This window comes from Ostrinia furnacalis, unplaced genomic scaffold (genome assembly GCF_004193835.3).
Source record: "Ostrinia furnacalis isolate ACB-3 unplaced genomic scaffold, ASM419383v2 OfSCF1006, whole genome shotgun sequence".
Taxonomy (NCBI): Eukaryota; Metazoa; Arthropoda; class Insecta; order Lepidoptera; family Crambidae; genus Ostrinia; species Ostrinia furnacalis.
The window spans coordinates 351,224-369,224 of NW_021131245.1; the positions used below are offsets into that span (position 1 = coordinate 351,224).

Genomic DNA, 18,001 nt, shown 5'->3' on the forward strand with positions numbered 1-18,001 from the left:
AATAGTATAAAATAAAATTGCTATGCGCCTTTGTTATAAAATGCTAGAATAATGCATGCGCGACCATTGCCGAATTGTGAACGAAATAAACGGCGTAAAAATATAAATAATCTGCGTTCTTATTTTATGTTTTAGTTACAAGACCAGCAGAGATAAGAAGTGCATTATAAACTTTTTTCATCAAGTGTTGAAGGCCCTCACAGTAGTCGTTTACAGGGGAAGGGAAGATAATCAAAAGATAAGTGATTTTATTGATAGTATTATATTGCTTAAGATCATAGTTTGTTCGAATATTGTTTTGTTCACGTGACGACCTGTATGCGTCCGTCGAGGTCCTGTACGACGGTGCCCTGTCGCCGCATGTGGTCCTGCATTAACACGTAGTCTACTTGCATGCGGATTAGATTCTCTCTGTGCTCGGCCAACATCTGAAATGTTACGAATTGAATTGAGCATGTGTTGGAGAATTTGTCTATGAAGTCAATGGAAACTAACAGAAAACTCGAAAAAATTTACACGCGGTTACTTATTAGTTGCAAATGCAATATTTGTTCGTGGGTCGCTTTATATTAATGTTCAACACTTTTTGTAATAAGGCTAGACCACAAAATTAATCCAGAGAAAGGGAGTGTTTTTATTTGGACCTACAGTTAAACAAGTTTCCAACGCAGTAACTCTAGTAAGTCTTATGGCAATTTTTTTTAACACTGGCGTGGATTACGTGGTGCATGCAATTATTTTTGATGAGCGCGAAAGTACGAATAAATCAACAACATTCATTTACGTACCGCTAAGAGGTGCCATCCCAACTTCCATGGAAATTATATTAACTCGCTCATCAAAACACATCCTTATTTAAGTATCCCTAAAGTATTATTTACCGTGAACCCACTGCCTCCCTCGCCGATATAGTCCTGTGATACGACGCGGTAGGTGGCGTTGACGTCGAGTGGTAAATACTCGGGCACGTCGCAGTCGATGCACCGGATCCTAGCCGACGCAACTCGCGAGCCGATCGGCTGCGATATGTTGTATACTACACGCATCCCTTTAACAAAACATTAACGTTATTATTTCCCTAAATAAGAGACTAAGCAGGTACATAGTTTCTCTAATCTTTGGTTAGTAAATTCCGTTATTCGAATTGACAGTNAAGATACCTCGACGCGAGCCAGCCTATCGGGGACACACCCGAGAATAACGCTAACTTCATCATGGACATGGAGGCTTTCAAGAAAGACCTCCCCATCTACGATATCCCAAAAGTGGAGCTAGGTCAATGTTAGATGGTACAGTCAACGGCTCATCACACTACTTTCAGTTGAAAATTCGAACCTATTACCACTACATAAGTATTAAAAGCTGATGTGCCGTCGTCTGTACTATCAAAACTCGACCAGTCTCACGATAATTCAACCCAAAAACTACATGGATTAATATTTAAATGACGCTTACTTGAGATCATGTGAATTCTAATAAATGAAGACCGTTGAAAATTTCGAAATGTTTCTTTTATATTTTAAAATTTCAATAAATAAATTATAAATAAAATTGTGAGTGAGAAATTTGCGTAGTATGAGTGCAATACATTTTATAAGTTGCTTATTTTTTAAGCATATCCAATATGTAATATACTAATGTATTCACAAAATTATGATGTATTACCCCAAATATGTAATTGGATCATTTACAGGTGAACTATTTCTGGTTAAAATATAGCTGTGAAAAATATTTAAATAGGGGTTAGTATAATATTATGTAGAATATTTAATAAATTGACCAATAACAGCTTCTGCCATGGATACAGGAATTTTCATAGTATTGTCTAGCTAGATTCTAGATATTATACTATTATTACCTGAAGGAACCATACTTTCATTGGAGCCAGTTGATAGAGACGAATTATAGACAATAACCGACTTGTGTATTTTAACATGTTCTTCCAGCTAGCTGTAGCGACCAGATTAATTTGTTGACTGCGTATTTCGTTATTTGATATCATATCTATTGATAATTTAACGCAAAACCGTTCCTAGTTTATAATTTAATTTCATTGTTTCAACAGAGGTGGAATTGTGTAAAGCAATCGTAATCATTTGAAAGTTCATAACGTACGATAAAGTCAGTTAAACAAAGCGTTTGACAGAATAATCGTACGTTATGAACTGTCAAATGATAACGATTACTTTACACAATTCCACCTCTGGTTTCAACGTTAGAAAAAAAAACTGCAAAAATATTGAAAAAATGTAAAATCACTTTATGTTATAAAGAGTTTTGTTCTGCATTAGAATTTATTTTAATTGATTTTTTGTGTGTTATAAAAACTCGTCGTGATATTTCAAACTTTTTAGGTCCTTTATGTAAATAGTATTTTGATTTTAATTGTTCAATCTTTTATCGTGATCGTATATTGGAATAGGTTGTTGATAGTATAACATCTTGACGTTAGCAATAGTAAGGACTATAAAATGATAAACAGAAAATTTACTTACAATATTATTATGACATTAACAAACTCGACCTATTCTGATTTCTGAACTCAATATTGGGTTTAAAGTTATAAATAAGTTGTAAATATAATCTCAAAGGTGCATAGTTACGGATATTCACAGGACTCGTCGTCGCTCGATTCAAAATGAATTTTAATAACGAGAAAAAAAAATTAGAATAAAATGAAATTGCTATGCGCCTTTGTTATAAAATGCTAGAATAATGCATGCGCGACCATTGCAGAATTGTGAACGAAATAAACGGCGTAAAAATAAAAATAATCTGCGTTCTTATTTTATGTTTTAGTTACAAGACCAGCAGAGATAAGAACTGCATTATAAACTTTTTTCATCAAGTGTTGAAGGCCCTCACAGTAGTCGTTTACAGGGGAAGGGAAGATAATTAAAAGATAAGTGATCGTATTGATAGTATTATATTGCTTAAGATCATAGTTTAATCGTGGAATATTGTCGTTCACGTGACGACCTGTATGCGTCCGTCGAGGTCCTGCACGACGGTGCCCTGTCGCCGCATGTGGTCCTGCATTAACACGTAGTCTACTTGCATGCGGATTAGATTCTCCCTGTGCTCGGCCAACATCTGAAATGTTACGAAATAACTGAGCACGTGATGGAGAATTTGTGTAGGATCATGGCAAGTGACAGAAAACTAAACCCGAAAAAACTTACACGCGTCTTACATAATATAAATAAATAAATATAAATATCCATGGACATTTTGCACTGCGCCGCCAGCCCCAAACTAAGTAAAGCTTGTACTATGGGTACTAGAACAAGTTATTTATTCGAGAGTCGCTTCATTTGCAAATGCAATAAAATTATTCGTGGAACGCTTTATACTTATGTTCAACAACGCATGTATAATTTTATTATTTCTGAGTTCTATTATTAGTGAGGTCAGACTCTAGTTGTTGTTTTTTTTAATCCGATTTTTTTTCTACCGCAAGGTGGCGCCACATCAACTTCCAAAAGAATACATTTTACATGATTGCCGTGAACCCGCTGCCTCCCTCGCCGATATAGTCCTGTGATACGACGCGGTAGGTGGCGTTGACGTCGAGTGGTAGATACTCGGGCACGTCGCAGTCGATGCACCTGATCTTAGGTAGGGTAGCCCTATCCCAGCTTCCATGGAAATTATTTTAACGCGCTCATCAAAACAGATCCTTATTAAAGTAACAGTAAAGTCTTATTTACCGTGAACCCGCTGCCTCCTTCGCCGATATAGTCCTGTGATACGACGCGGTAGGTGGCGTTGACGTCGAGCGGTAGATACTCGGGCACGTCGCAGTCGATGCACCTGATTTTAGGTAGGGTAGCCCTACCCCAGCTTCCATGGAAATTATTTTAACTCGCTCATCAAACACACCCTTTTCAAGTGTCAGTAAAGTGCTAATTACCGTGAACCCACTGCCTCCCTCGCCGATATAGTCCTGTGATACGACGCGGTAGGTGGCGTTGACGTCGAGCGGCAGATACTCGGGCACGTCGCAGTCGATGCACCGGATCTTATAGGTAGGGTAGCCCTACCCCAGCTTCCATGGAAATTATATTAACTCGCTCATCAAAACACATCCTTATTCAAGTATCCCTAAAGTCTTATTTACCGTGAACCCACTGCCTCCCTCGCCGATATAGTACGACGCGGTAGGTGGCGTTGACGTCGAGTGGTAGATACTCGGGCACGTCGCAGTCGATGTATCTAATCTTATAGGTAGGGTAGCCCTACCCTAGCTTCCATAGAAATTATTTTAACTCGCTCATCAAAACGCATCCTTATCAAGTGTCAGTAAAGTGCTAATTACCGTGAACCCGCTGCCTCCCTCGCCGATATAGTCATGTGATACGACGCGGTAGGTGGCGTTAACGTCGAGTGGTGGATACTCGGGCACGTCGCAGTCGATGCACCTGATCTTAGGTAGGGTAGCCCTACCCCAGCTTCCATGGAAATTATTTTAACTCGCTCATCAAAACGCATCCTTATCAAGTGTCAGTAAAGTGCTAATTACCGTGAACCCGCTGCCTCCCTCGCCGATATAGTCCTGTGATACGACGCGGTAGGTGGCGTTGACGTCGAGTAGTAGATACTCGGGCACGTCGCAGTCGATGCACCTGATCCTAGCCGACGCCACTCGCGAGCCGATCGGCTGCGATATGTTGTATACTACGCGCATCCCTTTGGAAAAAATGTTAGTCATTATTTTCCTAAATAATGGTCATAGATCTTTCGAGCCGATCGGCTGCGATATGTTGTACATTACGCGCATCCCTTTGGAATAAATGTTAGTCATTATTTTCCTAAATAATGGTCATAGGTCACGAAGACGCGCCCCACCATTCTTCCGCTAATGTTTGGGTGTTATCGGTGCACGCTAAATTATCCATGAGTGCACACGCACACTACAATAATGACGCTCGGATTGCTCGGATCAAACTCCCCGCACCTCCGCTACCCTCGACCAAAAATTGGTGGGGCGCGTCTTCGTGGATGAAACGATCTATATCGATACCGCGATGTGATTAAAGTGGAATAGAACGAATTGTGCTCCGTTAACGATCAACGCGTTCCTATAGTGTGTTGGATCGTGACGTCAGCAACTGCCTATCAGCCGCATACTGCTATCGCTTTCTGACAGTTGTTTGGCAGTATGCTATTCCGTCGCGATTTTTTGGCAAAGTTGAAAAAAAAATTATTCATAATAACGCAACGTGTGCGACTGTAAATCCAGATTTTAGGAGGGTTATTACAATTTCCCCATTAAGAGGGGTCTTCAATGAAGAAACGTAGTATTTTTTCTGTTTTACCTCCAATCTGCAGCATTCTCCCAGTATCAAGGCTACCGCTGGACACGGACACTGCGACGGAGAACTCCAGGGCTTCCAGCAGGTACTCGCCCTTCAGGTCGTAAACCTGCACGTAGTTCTCGAACGGCATCGCCATCAGAAGGGCTTCTGTTGTTACATCTGCGACATAGATGTTAGCGGTTAGATATTTCAATCAAGAACAAGAAAACAACTAATTGCTCCCTTAATGAATTTTAGTCAGTTTCTTTGCTGTTTTGGCTTTTATACAAAAATATGTAAGTAGATTCTTATCCTTAACCCAGGATAGTAGAAAAAATTATAGACCTTTTGGCTAATACCATTTCCCATGTTCAAGATCACCAGCTACCACTCCCAATTAGACTCACAAATATCACAAACAAATATTGTTATAGTAAGCCATCGTTTAGTTTATCACAACTTAACAAAGTTCAAAATATTTAGGGAATAAATCAACTACTAGATAAAGGGTATATTCATCAAAAACTAACTTCCCGGCGCGATCTGCACTCTCAGGCCACCGGAGTTGATCAGGCACACGTGGGCGTAGTTCCACTCGTCGCCGGTGGCCATGGACATCAACTAAAAACAGACATATTTTAAATATCGGTAGTAGGACGTAGGTAATGAATTAGATTGCTGAAATTTCAGATGTAGATAACAATATCAAAAACAAATTCCTGCTAATTTAATAAGACTAACTTATCACACAATATAGATAAAACGGCTGATAAACTAATTATTTACTTAAACGCTTATCAAACAAAGAAACGTTACACACCCTCCATTCATTAGTATTTCGCGGTAAATTGCTTAAAAAATAGTTTTACGAATTGTTACCTTATAACGTAGATGAGATGCGATGTAGATTACCTCTTCTGGTAGGTAGATCCAATTACATCTTAGATACACGTCCAAGACTTCCTTTCACACCACGCTTTCCTTCCACGTCTTTCTTTTACATGTCACGTAGTTCTAGCACCATTTGCTATCACACATCTTCTGGTGGGTAGATGACCTTACCTCCTCCAGGAAGCCGTCGCAGGCCCAGCTGCCCATGTCAAGCAGTCACAACTCCTCGAGCGGTTCCGTGAATGTAAGTAGAACACTGTATTTTTCGTTTGCTATACAGTAGTAGCTTGAAGCTGTCGATACAGCTACTTCAAGCTGTCGTGTGGGCCTTTGATGATGCTAAAAAACTTCTTCTGACAGGTAGATGACCGTACCTCCTCCAGGAAGCCGTCGCAGGCCCAGCTGCCCATGTTGCACTCGCGGCCGCGGCACCACGAGCGGTTGAGCGTCACCAGAGACACGCCCAGCACTTCCTTGCCCACCGCGTCTACGCTCTCCTTCCACGGCTGTAGTTCTAGCGCCATTTACTTGACTGTTACTTAGACCTGCCATACACGGCCTGCTCTTGCAGTCTTAGTTAATAGCTTGAAGTTGCCATTGATAACTGCTGGAGCAGTTGGTATTAACTGCTCAACAAGTCACAAGCGCGTGCGACGTGGAATGAAGAGCAGTCGACATCTATAGCAGTCGGTATATGCCTGGCGATCGCACGATGAAAATTCCGTGCTGCCAACAGCCCTAAGCAGTCACAACTGTACTCGTAGTTTGCTATGCAGTAGCAGCTTGAAGCTGTCTATACAGCTGCTTCAAACTGTTCGTATATGGCAGGATTGGCAGCCCTTAGATGATGCTAAAATAATACCTCTTTTGGTAGGTAGATGATCTTATTACATCTTAGACACATCCTAGACTTCTTTCCACGTCTTTTTTATACATCACGTAGTTCTAGCACCATTTGCACTTAGATGGTGCTATAACACCTCTTCTGGTGGGTACATGACCTTACCTCCTCCAGGAAGCCGTCGCAGGCCCAGCTGCCCATGTCAAGCAGTCACAACTCTTCGAGCGGTTCCGTGAATGTAAGTAGAACACTGTACTCTTCGTTTGCTATGCAGTGGTAGCTTGAAGCTGTCGATACAGCTGCTTCAAGCTGTCGTGTGGGCCTTTGATGATGCTAAAGACCTCTTCAAGTGGGTAGATGACCTTACCTCCTCCAGGAAGCCGTCGCAGGCCCAGCTGCCCATGTTGCACTCGCGGCCGCGGCACCACGAGCGGTTGAGCGTCACCAGAGACACGCCCAGCACTTCCTTGCCCACCGCGTCTACGCTCTCCTTCCACGGCTGTAGTTCTAGCTTATAATAAGTATTTGGTCCACTGGTTGTATGGCATTTGGTGAGGGGTTTCAAAGAGCTTCCAAATTATGAATCCAGAAACAACACCGTTTCTTTAGAGACGCGGAACCTCGCTCGGAATTGCATGTCATTATTATAATATTTTTCAATAGCGTTCAGCCTTATTGCGTTCCTGCGATTAGATCTAGGTATTTCCTCGAGGCTCGAAAGAAATGATAACGATGACACACATTATTTACCACTATTTAGGTCGATTTAGGTATAAGAATAGGATTTAAGATACCGCGCAAGCACTCTCAAATTTAACAGCTGCTTAAGACGATTTGACAGTTGTTTGAGTAATGCTTAGCGTTGAATGGCGTTTCAGTATGCGAAAATTCGTTTAAGTGCAACTTAATTTGAGAGGTGCTTAAAAATTGAGAACTGCTCAGATATTGTTTTGAGTATGCGAAATGTAAGTTTAGGAGCTGCTTAACTATTTGAGAAGCCGTCAAATATTTAAATGGCGTTTCAGTATTCGGCCGTATTCCACTTCGATTACCCAGGTGATCAGTCGAATAAACCGAATTGTGCTTTGTTATCCATCTATCTCTCTATCTTGAACCAAAAAGCGTTCTCATAGTGTGTGTTGTATCGTGACGTCAGCAACTGCCTATTAGCCGCAGCATACCTACTGCTATCGCCAATTCTCACAGTTGTTTGACAGTATGCTATTCCGTCACGATTATTTGGCAAAGTTGAAAATATTTTTTTCTTCATAACGCGACTGTAAATCCATGTCTTTGTAACCAGTTTATTTCACTTTTTCCCATTCCATCCCATTGAGAGGGATCTTCAATGGGACAAAATTGATGCTTTTCCTGTTTACCTCCAATCTGCAGCATCCGTCCAGTATCGAGGCTACCGCTGGACACGGACACTGCGACGGAGAACTACAGGGCTTCCAGCAGGTACTCGCCCTTCAGGTCGTAAACTTGAACGTAGTTCTCGAACGGCATCGCCATCAGAAGGGCTTCTGTTGTTACATCTGTGACACGAGATGCTAACGGTTAACCACGAATACCACGATAGCCGAACGGTGAACGGGTCGGACTTGTGATCCGGGGAACGTGGGTTCGGTCCCCGCCGGACTCTTGTGGTGCACTCACTCGTGCTACAAGCATATTTGCCTTTAGCTTAGTACGAGGGGCCGTTAGCCCCTCGTACTTATTCTTAAAAAAAAAAGGTTATAGCCTGACCAGGAACATAAAAACCCTGGCATAGAGGCGCGTCAATTGCATTTGATAGTGCAACACTTGAGTACAGTCGTACCTGTGTTAAATTAATAGGCTTACTTTATGTATCACGATTCAGGATTACGGGCTAATTTGATATTTTCATAAATTAACGAAAAAGTATTATTATAGGTAACCTGGTTTAAATAAATTAAATGTAACCATCAATCGAGCTAGTAAGATTTATTTTATTATTCATCAATAATCAAATTCAGAACTTGAATATTCAACTGAAATGTCTGCTCATGAACGCTTCAAACTCGGTACTTCTTTCCCAATTCCATAAAATTCAACACTTAGAAAGTGACAAAAAACTTTAAAATAGGTAGTTGAAACAAACCACAGCTAATTTTCTTGTGGACTGTACTATGTGTGTGTGTATACGATAAACATGTCAGTCAATTTGACAACCTTTGTTGGAAACATTATTCAATGAAAATATTGTCCGAACCCTTGGTATTTCTCTTCGACAAATACTTTAACACATTGAGAACCACTTTTCTTTCACGACTATAAAAAGATTTTAGCAATTTCATTCACAAAATCAATAGCGCACATTTAAAATAAAGTTTGTTTACACTTTGACAACAATAGACTGACATGCAAGGTGACATGTCAATGAAGTTTTCAGTTACTGTTGCCATTAAAAGAAATTAGTACCATTAGTTTTCCGCAACATGGCGAGGGTTTTTTATGTTCCTGGTCAGGCTATAGGTAACATTTCATCCAGGAACAAGAAAACAACTATTGCTCCCTTAATGAATTTTAGTCATTTTGTTTGCTGTTTTTGGCTTTTATTACAAAACGATGTGAATAGATATAAACTGCTAGTAGATGTAAGTAGATTTCCAGTAGTTCAAGATCACCAGTTACCACTTAGACCAACCCTGGGTTGCACCATCTTACATTAAGTTTAAAAAATGACAAAAAACACCGGTTATAGAAGTACTATCTACATAAATGGTAGGTATATTTGTCAAAAACTAACTTCCCGGCGCGATCTGCACTCTCAGGCCGCCGGAGTTGATCAGGCACACGTGTGCGTAGTTCCACTCGTCGCCTGTGGCCATGGACATCAGCTAGAAACATATTCTCAATATACATACAACAATAGTACAAGAAGTAACGCCCGTATTCACAAACATTACTATGTCTCACAGTGCGCGTGGACGCACAGAGTCACACATGAACCAATCACAGAGCTCTATACAGGCGTTATTCTATTTTATGGAATAGTTCAAATTCCAAATTAGATTGCTAAAATTTTAAATGTAGATAACAATATCAAAAACAAATTCCTGCTAATTTAATAAGACTAACTTATCACACAATATAGATAAAACGGCTGATAAACTAATTATTTACTTAAACGCTTATCAAACAAAGAAACGTTACACACCCTCCATTCATTAGTATTTCGCGGTAAATTGCTTAAAAATAGTTTTACGAATTGCTACCTTATAACGTAGATGAGATGCGATGTAGATTACCTCTTCTGGTAGGTAGATCCAATTACATCTTAGAGATACGTCCAAGACTTCCTTTCACACCACGCTTTCCTTCCACGGCTTTCTTTTTAGTTCTAGCACCATTTGCTAACTTAGATGGTGCTATAACACGTCTTCTGGTGGGTAGATGATCTTACCTCCTCCTGCTTACCAGCTGCCCATGTCAAGCAGTCACAACTCCTCGAGCGGTTCCGTGAATGTAAGTATAACACTGTACTCTTCGTTTGCTATGCAGTAGTAGCTTGAAGCTGTCGATACAGCTGCTTCAAGCTGTCGTGTGGGTCTTAGATAATGCTAAAAGACCTCTTCTGACAGGTAGATGACCTTACCTCCTCCAGGAAGCCGTCGCAGGCCCAGCTGCCCATGTTGCACTCGCGGCCGCGGCACCACGAGCGGTTGAGCGTCACCAGAGACACGCCCAGCACTTCCTTGCCCACCGCGTCTACGCTCTACTTCCACGGCTGTAGTTCTAGCACCATTTACTTGACTGTTACTTAGACCTGCCATACACGGCCTGCTCTTGCAGTCATAGTTAATAGCTTGAAGTTGCCTTTGATAACTGCTGGAGCAGTTGGTATTAACTGCTCAACAAGTCACAAGCGCGCGCGACGTGGAATGAAGAGCGCGGGCGGAGGTAACTGTCATAGTTGATAGCTTGAAGTTGCCATTGATAGCTGCTGGGGCAGTTGTTATTAACTGCTCTACAAGTCACAAGCGCGCGCGACGTGAAATGAAGAGTACGGGTGGAGATTTGAGGTACTGCGCGAGAGCAGTCGACATCTATCGCAGTCAGTATATGCCTGGCGATCGCAAGATGAAATTTCCGTGCTGCGAACCGCCCTAAGTAGTCACAACTGCTCGAGCGGTTCCGTGAATGTAAGTAGAACACTGTACTCGTAGTTTTCTAGTATATGTAGTCACAGCTTGAAGCTGTCTATACAGCTGCTTCAAGCTGTTCGTATACGGCAGGATTGGCAGCCCTTAGATGATGTTAAAATAATACCTCTTCTGGTAGGTAGATGATCCTATTACATCTTAGAGACACGTCCAAGACTTCCTTCCACGTCTTTCTTATACGTCACGTAGTTCTAGCACCATTTGCTAACTTAGATGGTGCTATAACACCTCTTCTGGTGGGTACATGACCTTACCTCCTCCAGGAAGCCGTCGCAGGCCCAGCTGCCCATGTCAAGCAGCCACAACTCCTCGAGCGGTTTCGTGAATGTAAGTAGAACACTGTACTCTTCGTTTGCTATGCAGTAGTAGCTTGAAGCTGTCGATACAGCTGCTTCAAGCTGTCGTGTAGGCCTTAGATAATGCTAAAAGACCTCTTCTGACAGGTAGATGACCTTACCTCCTCCAGGAAGCCGTCGCAGGCCCAGCTGCCCATGTTGCACTCGCGGCCGCGGCACCACGAGCGGTTGAGCGTCACCAGAGACACGCCCAGCACTTCCTTGCCCACCGCGTCTACACTCTCCTTCCACGGCTGTAGTTCTAGCACCATTTGTGGATCTAGAAATCGTTTTAATGTGTAGAAATTTCCTTAATGTTATAAAAAATCTTATTGTCGATTACTTTGGTTGCTCTGGCGGTTGATGTTGTCTATGATGCTTTGTTTACCTACTACATACAGGTTGTACAGACATTTTCTAAAAATACAAAAAAAAACTTTAAAAATGCGAAGGCCTAACGATGGTTGCAAGGTTTTTGGAACACCCTGTATTTTGGGATTTGATGACGCCTTGTAAAATATCAGAGAATTTTAAGGTAGTTTAATGAAAAACATTTAGGCGTGATAGCGTCACTGACAGAGTTACTTTCGCATTTATTAATTAGTAGGGCTTTACCTTGAATGATGGACGTGCCCAGGAAAATAGGCTGGCCTTCCCAGCCCTGCACGATGCCGTTGTCGTCGATGAATAGCTTGATGTTGCCCAAGTACCGCGTGTAACAAGACGCTTGCACCACGGGAATCTGTATAAAAAATAAAATAGATGACACAACTTGAGGCGAAGAAAACACTTCAACAAAGCTACTGCGAACTTTAGCATGGCAAAGGCGGCAGGTGGCATTTTAGCGAAAACAATTTATATTCTATCCAATTTTATGCCAACTGGCAATTAAGTCTGCTTTATGTACAGTGTTATGTGCATGTAAGTTCTAAATAAATAAATGTCGTCATAGATCATGTGCTATCAATTATAATTGAATCCATTACTTCAGCTTTGGCTGTTGGGGACATCCTCCTATTAAAAAAGTCTAAAAGTTCCTTGTGCAAAGAATTACAAAAAAGGAAAATCGAAATCTGGTGACATTCCCTCCTAGAAATGGCCCGCCCATAAATTCCTAACCTAAATTTTTTTCATTGGCGTATCTAGGGTTCTTTTTCAGGGGGACCAGGCCCCTGTTCGCACATGCATTTTGCCTTTAATTCCGAGGGATCCTGTATATATGGAATACAATCCTGTGTTGCCAACTATGAATACAAGAACATTTGAAGGTTGCGTTACCCTATGCCCGTCAGTGCGTGTAACGACCGTAGGGTAGTCGCTGAAAGGCGTGTGGGTGCTCGGAGGCTCGCCGGTGTACAGGAACGTGTGAGAGTGAGCTCCCACGATTATGTCTACGTCTGCAGACACCCTTTGGGCCATGTTCCTGTGGAAAACCTTGATTTGTCAACAAGTACATTACAGTAAATTTTTGTTGCAAATTAGCTTATGATGCTAGTGTTTAGTTCAATCTGCCTATATAAAATATGTAAGTACCGACATATATTTATGACGTGAATTTTGTGACGCCACGACATTTCGTTTGCCGAGTAAGCTATACGCGCACGGATGACTTTGCACCTTTTTGTCACCGTGACAGTATACCTTTTTCTTTTAGACTTTTATAAAGAGAAAAAGAGAGACATATTGAAACGGTGACAAAAGTCACGCGTGCGCGCACGCCGTAACTGCTCTATCAACTACACTACCTACATTGATTGATCTGTCGATTTGTTACATTACTCTACAGATTTTTTAAGGTAAACTTACAAGTCGGAGTCGAAGCCAACGTGCGAGAGAACAATGATTATGTCGACGCCCTGCTCGGTCAGAATGGCCGCTTCCCTGTTGATGGCCGTCACCTCATCTTCGATGATCAGATCTCCGATTGGAGCTGAAAACTATACAAAATAATCATTAATTTCACATACGCCCGTATTCACAAACATTACTATGAGGTCTCACAGTGCGCGTGGACGCACAGGGTGACACACGAAACAATCACAAAGCTCTATTCAACGCTGTGCGTTCGATTTGCTGCTTCACTTAAGCAAGCAACGTTTGTGAATACGGGCAATAGGTAGTTCACATTCTTGGAAGTGTGTAAAGTTTGTTCAATTTCGACGAATAAAATAGTAGCTGATGGACGCTTTAAACCTAAGGTAAGTCGAGTTGATATTAGCGCCCAGCATAGGAGCGTTTAGCCGCTCCAGGTAAGGCAACAAGCCTTCGAATAATAGAAGCTGATGACGCTTTAAACTTAAGGTAAGTACTACAACTCTCAACAGCACTACAATGATGCCGATCCGTCTTCCCTGGCGAGTGACTATGACGTGGTTCTTGATGTACTGCCCTATCTCAGGCTCGAAGGTTGAGTTGACGTTGGCGCCCAACATGGGAGCGTTCAGACGCTCCAGGTAAGGCAACAAGCCTTCGAATAATAGAAGCTGATGACGCTTTAAACCTAAGGTAAGTACTACAACTCTCAACAGCACTCCAATGATGCCGATCCGTCTTCCCTGGCGAGTGACTATGACGTGGTTCTTGATGTACTGCCCTATCTCAGGTTCGAAGGTTGAGTTGACGTTGGCGCCCAACATGGGAGCGTTCAGACGTTCCAGGTAAGGCAACAAGCCTTCGATAATAGAAGCTGATGATGCTTTAAACCTAAGGTATATAATTACAACTCTCAACGGCACTCCAATGATGCCGATCCTCCTTCCCTAGCGAGTTACTATGACGTGGTTCTTGATCTAATGCCCTATCTCAGGCTCGAAAGTCGAGTTGACGTTAACGTTCAGGCGCTCCGGATAAGACAGCAAGCCTTCGAATAATAGAAGCTGATGACGCTTTAAATAAGTACTTACAACTCTCAACAGCACTCCAATGATGCCGATCCGTCTTCCCTGGCGAGTGATTATGACGTGGTTCTTAATGTACTGCCCTATCTCAGGTTCGAAGGTAGAGTTTACGTTAGCGCCCAGCATAGGAGCGTTCAGTCTCTCCAGGTAAGGCAGCAAGCCTTCGATGCCGTGATCGAACTCATGGTTTCCTAGTACCTAGTAATAGTAAGAATAGTTGTTGTTATCAAATATCTTGAAAAACTGATTTTATTAGTATTGTATCTGGATCTACTAGGGGTCTGGGAATTCCCCTCGATAAAACGGTACGTATGTACTTTTACAGAAGGTACCTACTACGTACGGTTTTTCCGGTTGTGTTATCATCACAAAGATATACTAAATGTATTAGAGATGAGACGTATTTACTAGAACAGATCCACACACTAGGTATTTTACAGTACTAGGCGGCACCTATTCCAATTTTTAAAATACTTGATCCACCTAGTATTTTATAAATTACACGATTTCCGACCCTACCGTCAAAGTAATAGAGGTTATTATTGCGTAATCCGTAGTCGTATATTACGCGCACCTAGTATTTCTCGCTAAGCTTATGTGCGAACGTAGAGATTCACTCCGTCTCTGTCTGACCAAACAAATTTGAGCGCGACGAAGCAAACGCACACAAACGTAGTCAAACCATATTCATGTAAATAAGAAAAAATATGTAAATATTTTTATGAAATTGATATCTTTTAAATACGCCAACTTTTAAGTTGACAGTCCTAAGCCTGTTGAAGTATGAAGGGAGGAATTATTATTCAATTTCAAATTGCATTATTCATACTACGGTTGTATCTTTTCAAAGAAAATTGTATTTGAAAGTCATATTACGTGGATTAGTCCGCACTAGTCGCGTCAAGTATGCTAAAATACTACGTACTAGGTGGAACAGGTATTTGGATCGAGTATTAATAAATACTAGGAATAGGTGCACCTAGTATCAAATTTACCTAGTATAACCCATCTCTAAAATGTATACAATGTACTTCCTAACAGTATGTTTATACCTCACTGAGATAGGCAATTTATTTTGATAAATAATTCAAATCGCACAACGTGGATTGAAATTATATTTTTCACTTTGCAATACAGCAAAATTTCAAAAGAATGTAATTAACAAGGCGGTAAAGTAGTCTGAAATTCAAAGTTTAACAGCATTCAGCAAAGACCACTGAAAATACTTTTAAGTTTTTAACAACTCACATGGGCGTCATGAGGCAGCAAATTCATGAAGTGTTGGCTGACGTTCCACCTCAGGAAGTTGTACCAGATAGTGCCTTGGAAGGTGTCTCCTCCGTTGAGTACAATGGATTCGGGCTCCGCCTCTAAGGACTGCTGGACGGCGGTGTACAGTCGCGCGAAGCCCCCGACGCACGGCGCCTCTGATGGGTTGCACGCCGTGCCTTCGGGGCTGACTTCGTCAAAACTGTTGTTTTGGACACATTTATAGTATTTATTTAGTTTATAATAATACATACTAATATTATACAGGGTGTTAGGTAAATGGGTATATGAGCCGACACTAACCCATGTTAACATGGTCATATAAATGGTATGGTGAAGTCAGAAAATTGATATCTTCATTTTAATTATTTTAATTTTCATACAAATCGGATTTTATAAAATTTATTTTGTATGAAAATAAAAAAAAATAAAATGATGATATCAAAATTCAGACTTCACCATACCATTTATATGACCATGTTAACATGGGCTAGTGTCGGNGGGAATTATCGGGAAAATCCATTTGTATGAAAAATCTAAACCGCTTAAGTTAGACGCTTGAAATTTGGCATGCAGGTACCTTAGTAAACTTAAAGCTTAGTTACAACAGGATATTCCAAAATTCCCACGGGAACGGGAGTTAGCGGGAAAAAAAATTTGTATGAAAAAATCTAAACCGCGTAAGATAGATGAAGGGGGTAAAACGGGATCTACGCGTACGAAGTCGCGGGCGGCCGCTAGTACATACTAATATTATAGATTCAAAAGGAACTCTATCTCTCTGGATGTAATTTAGGGTAGAGTTGATAGTTTTACCCAAGGAAAAGCATAGGATTAGTTTTTATTCTGATTGTTTAAAGCGCGCAACGCACGTCTTTCTGCGATAATTCAACTCAAGTAATTAAGAACTCTAAATTATAAACAAAACTTTTAAAAACGCGCCCGTGCATTTCCTCTGCAATGCTTTTAATTTGCTTCGGACTTAAAAATACCCTTACAACAATATAATACACATTGAATAGAAACTTTAAAACTATGTAATGTGGAGACAAAGTCGTCCGTCTTTTTGCAACGCTTCCTCCATTTCTTCAAAAGTAAAATTTCGGCATAAAAGGCACACTATAAAAATAATGAAAAGGGTTATACTTACTGTGCATGAAAATCATTAAAATGAACTATATTCAGCTCATATAATCCATCTGTATTTTGCGATGTCACTGCCCCGAATCCTAATGCTAATATGCCCAAAAGGACAACTAAACCCATCTTATTTTTTACAACTACTTAAACAAACAAAATCTTGTGAAATAGGGGACAGTACCACCTATTTCCTGAATAAAAATGAAATAAAATGATTGTTATCGAAATCGTAAATCAATAAAATAATCATTATTGCTATATTATATCACCACAGTGCCGTACTAAGGTAAATTAGCAATGTTTTATGAAATGTATTATTTGGGTATTTTTCGATTACACTTCAGACGACTGGTGGTATCTAAAACTCCGAATTTTCCTTACCTTAGTTTAGTATTTACCTTAGAATACCTACTATGAAAATATGTTTCGGTAAATATACCGAAAAATAGTTTTCATACACCAGTCGACAAAAAACTTAATTATTACTATCCTGTATAAAATAAAATAAAATTGTATATTATCCTGTGTTCTGTGTAATAAGTATTTTTGTAAAGACAAATAAAGTTACATTTATTATTTATAATAACAGTAATTTCGATAACTATTATTACCTACATTACATTAGTTAGACACACTGCATCCGAGAATTTACTAACATTAGTAGCAAACTTTAACATACAACAACTCTGTAACTTTTAAAAAACCTGAATACATCCCTGCTTATATTATTTGTTAAGATAACATTAAGCATGCGAGATCCACGTTTATTGAGCGCCAATTTAGCGGCATGCGGCATTATAATTACCGCCCTTATCAGAAACGATTAAATAATCTAATGATTGGCATTAATAAGCCAATGTTGGCGAATTACTTCTCATATCTTTCGTTGAATCTTTTGGGCAATTAAATATTTTTTATCCCATATGCTAAATGTTTTAAGTCGGTAGTCGCCCGTATTCACAAACGATGCTTGCATAAGTGAAGCAGCAAATCGAACGCACAGCGTAGAATAAGGCTCTGTGATTGGTTCGTGTGGCCGCGTCCACGCGCACTGTGAGACCTCATAGTAATGTTGGTGAATACAGGCGTGAATTTTTCTTAAAATGTTTGTATGGTTTTCGAACTTTATCTTTTTTTACTC

General features: G+C 40.6%; 1 protein-coding gene across 4 annotated transcripts; it reads right to left on the reverse strand.

The window, feature by feature from the left end:
• Positions 1 to 256: 256 nt before the first annotated feature.
• Positions 257 to 17,017, reverse strand: LOC114350896 (apyrase). Of its 4 annotated transcripts, none has more exons than XM_028301853.1 (12): positions 16,871 to 17,017; positions 15,700 to 15,922; positions 14,458 to 14,649; positions 13,361 to 13,491; positions 12,833 to 12,977; positions 12,170 to 12,296; positions 11,800 to 11,834; positions 7,397 to 7,519; positions 5,828 to 5,918; positions 5,319 to 5,477; positions 4,523 to 4,689; positions 2,359 to 3,093 (listed from the first exon to the last, which is right to left on the reverse strand). In XM_028301853.1, exons 1-12 carry the CDS (start codon positions 16,984 to 16,986, stop codon positions 2,968 to 2,970), a joined length of 1,635 nt encoding a protein of 544 aa, XP_028157654.1. In that variant the 5' UTR covers positions 16,987 to 17,017; the 3' UTR covers positions 2,359 to 2,967. The 4 variants fall into 4 exon arrangements, with proteins under 4 accessions (XP_028157657.1, XP_028157654.1, XP_028157656.1 ...); XM_028301855.1 differs by lacking the exon at positions 2,359 to 3,093 and adding an exon at positions 3,669 to 3,813 and having other exon boundaries at positions 4,626 to 4,689; XM_028301854.1 differs by lacking the exon at positions 2,359 to 3,093 and adding an exon at positions 4,158 to 4,421 and having other exon boundaries at positions 4,626 to 4,689.
• Positions 17,018 to 18,001: the final 984 nt, after the last annotated feature.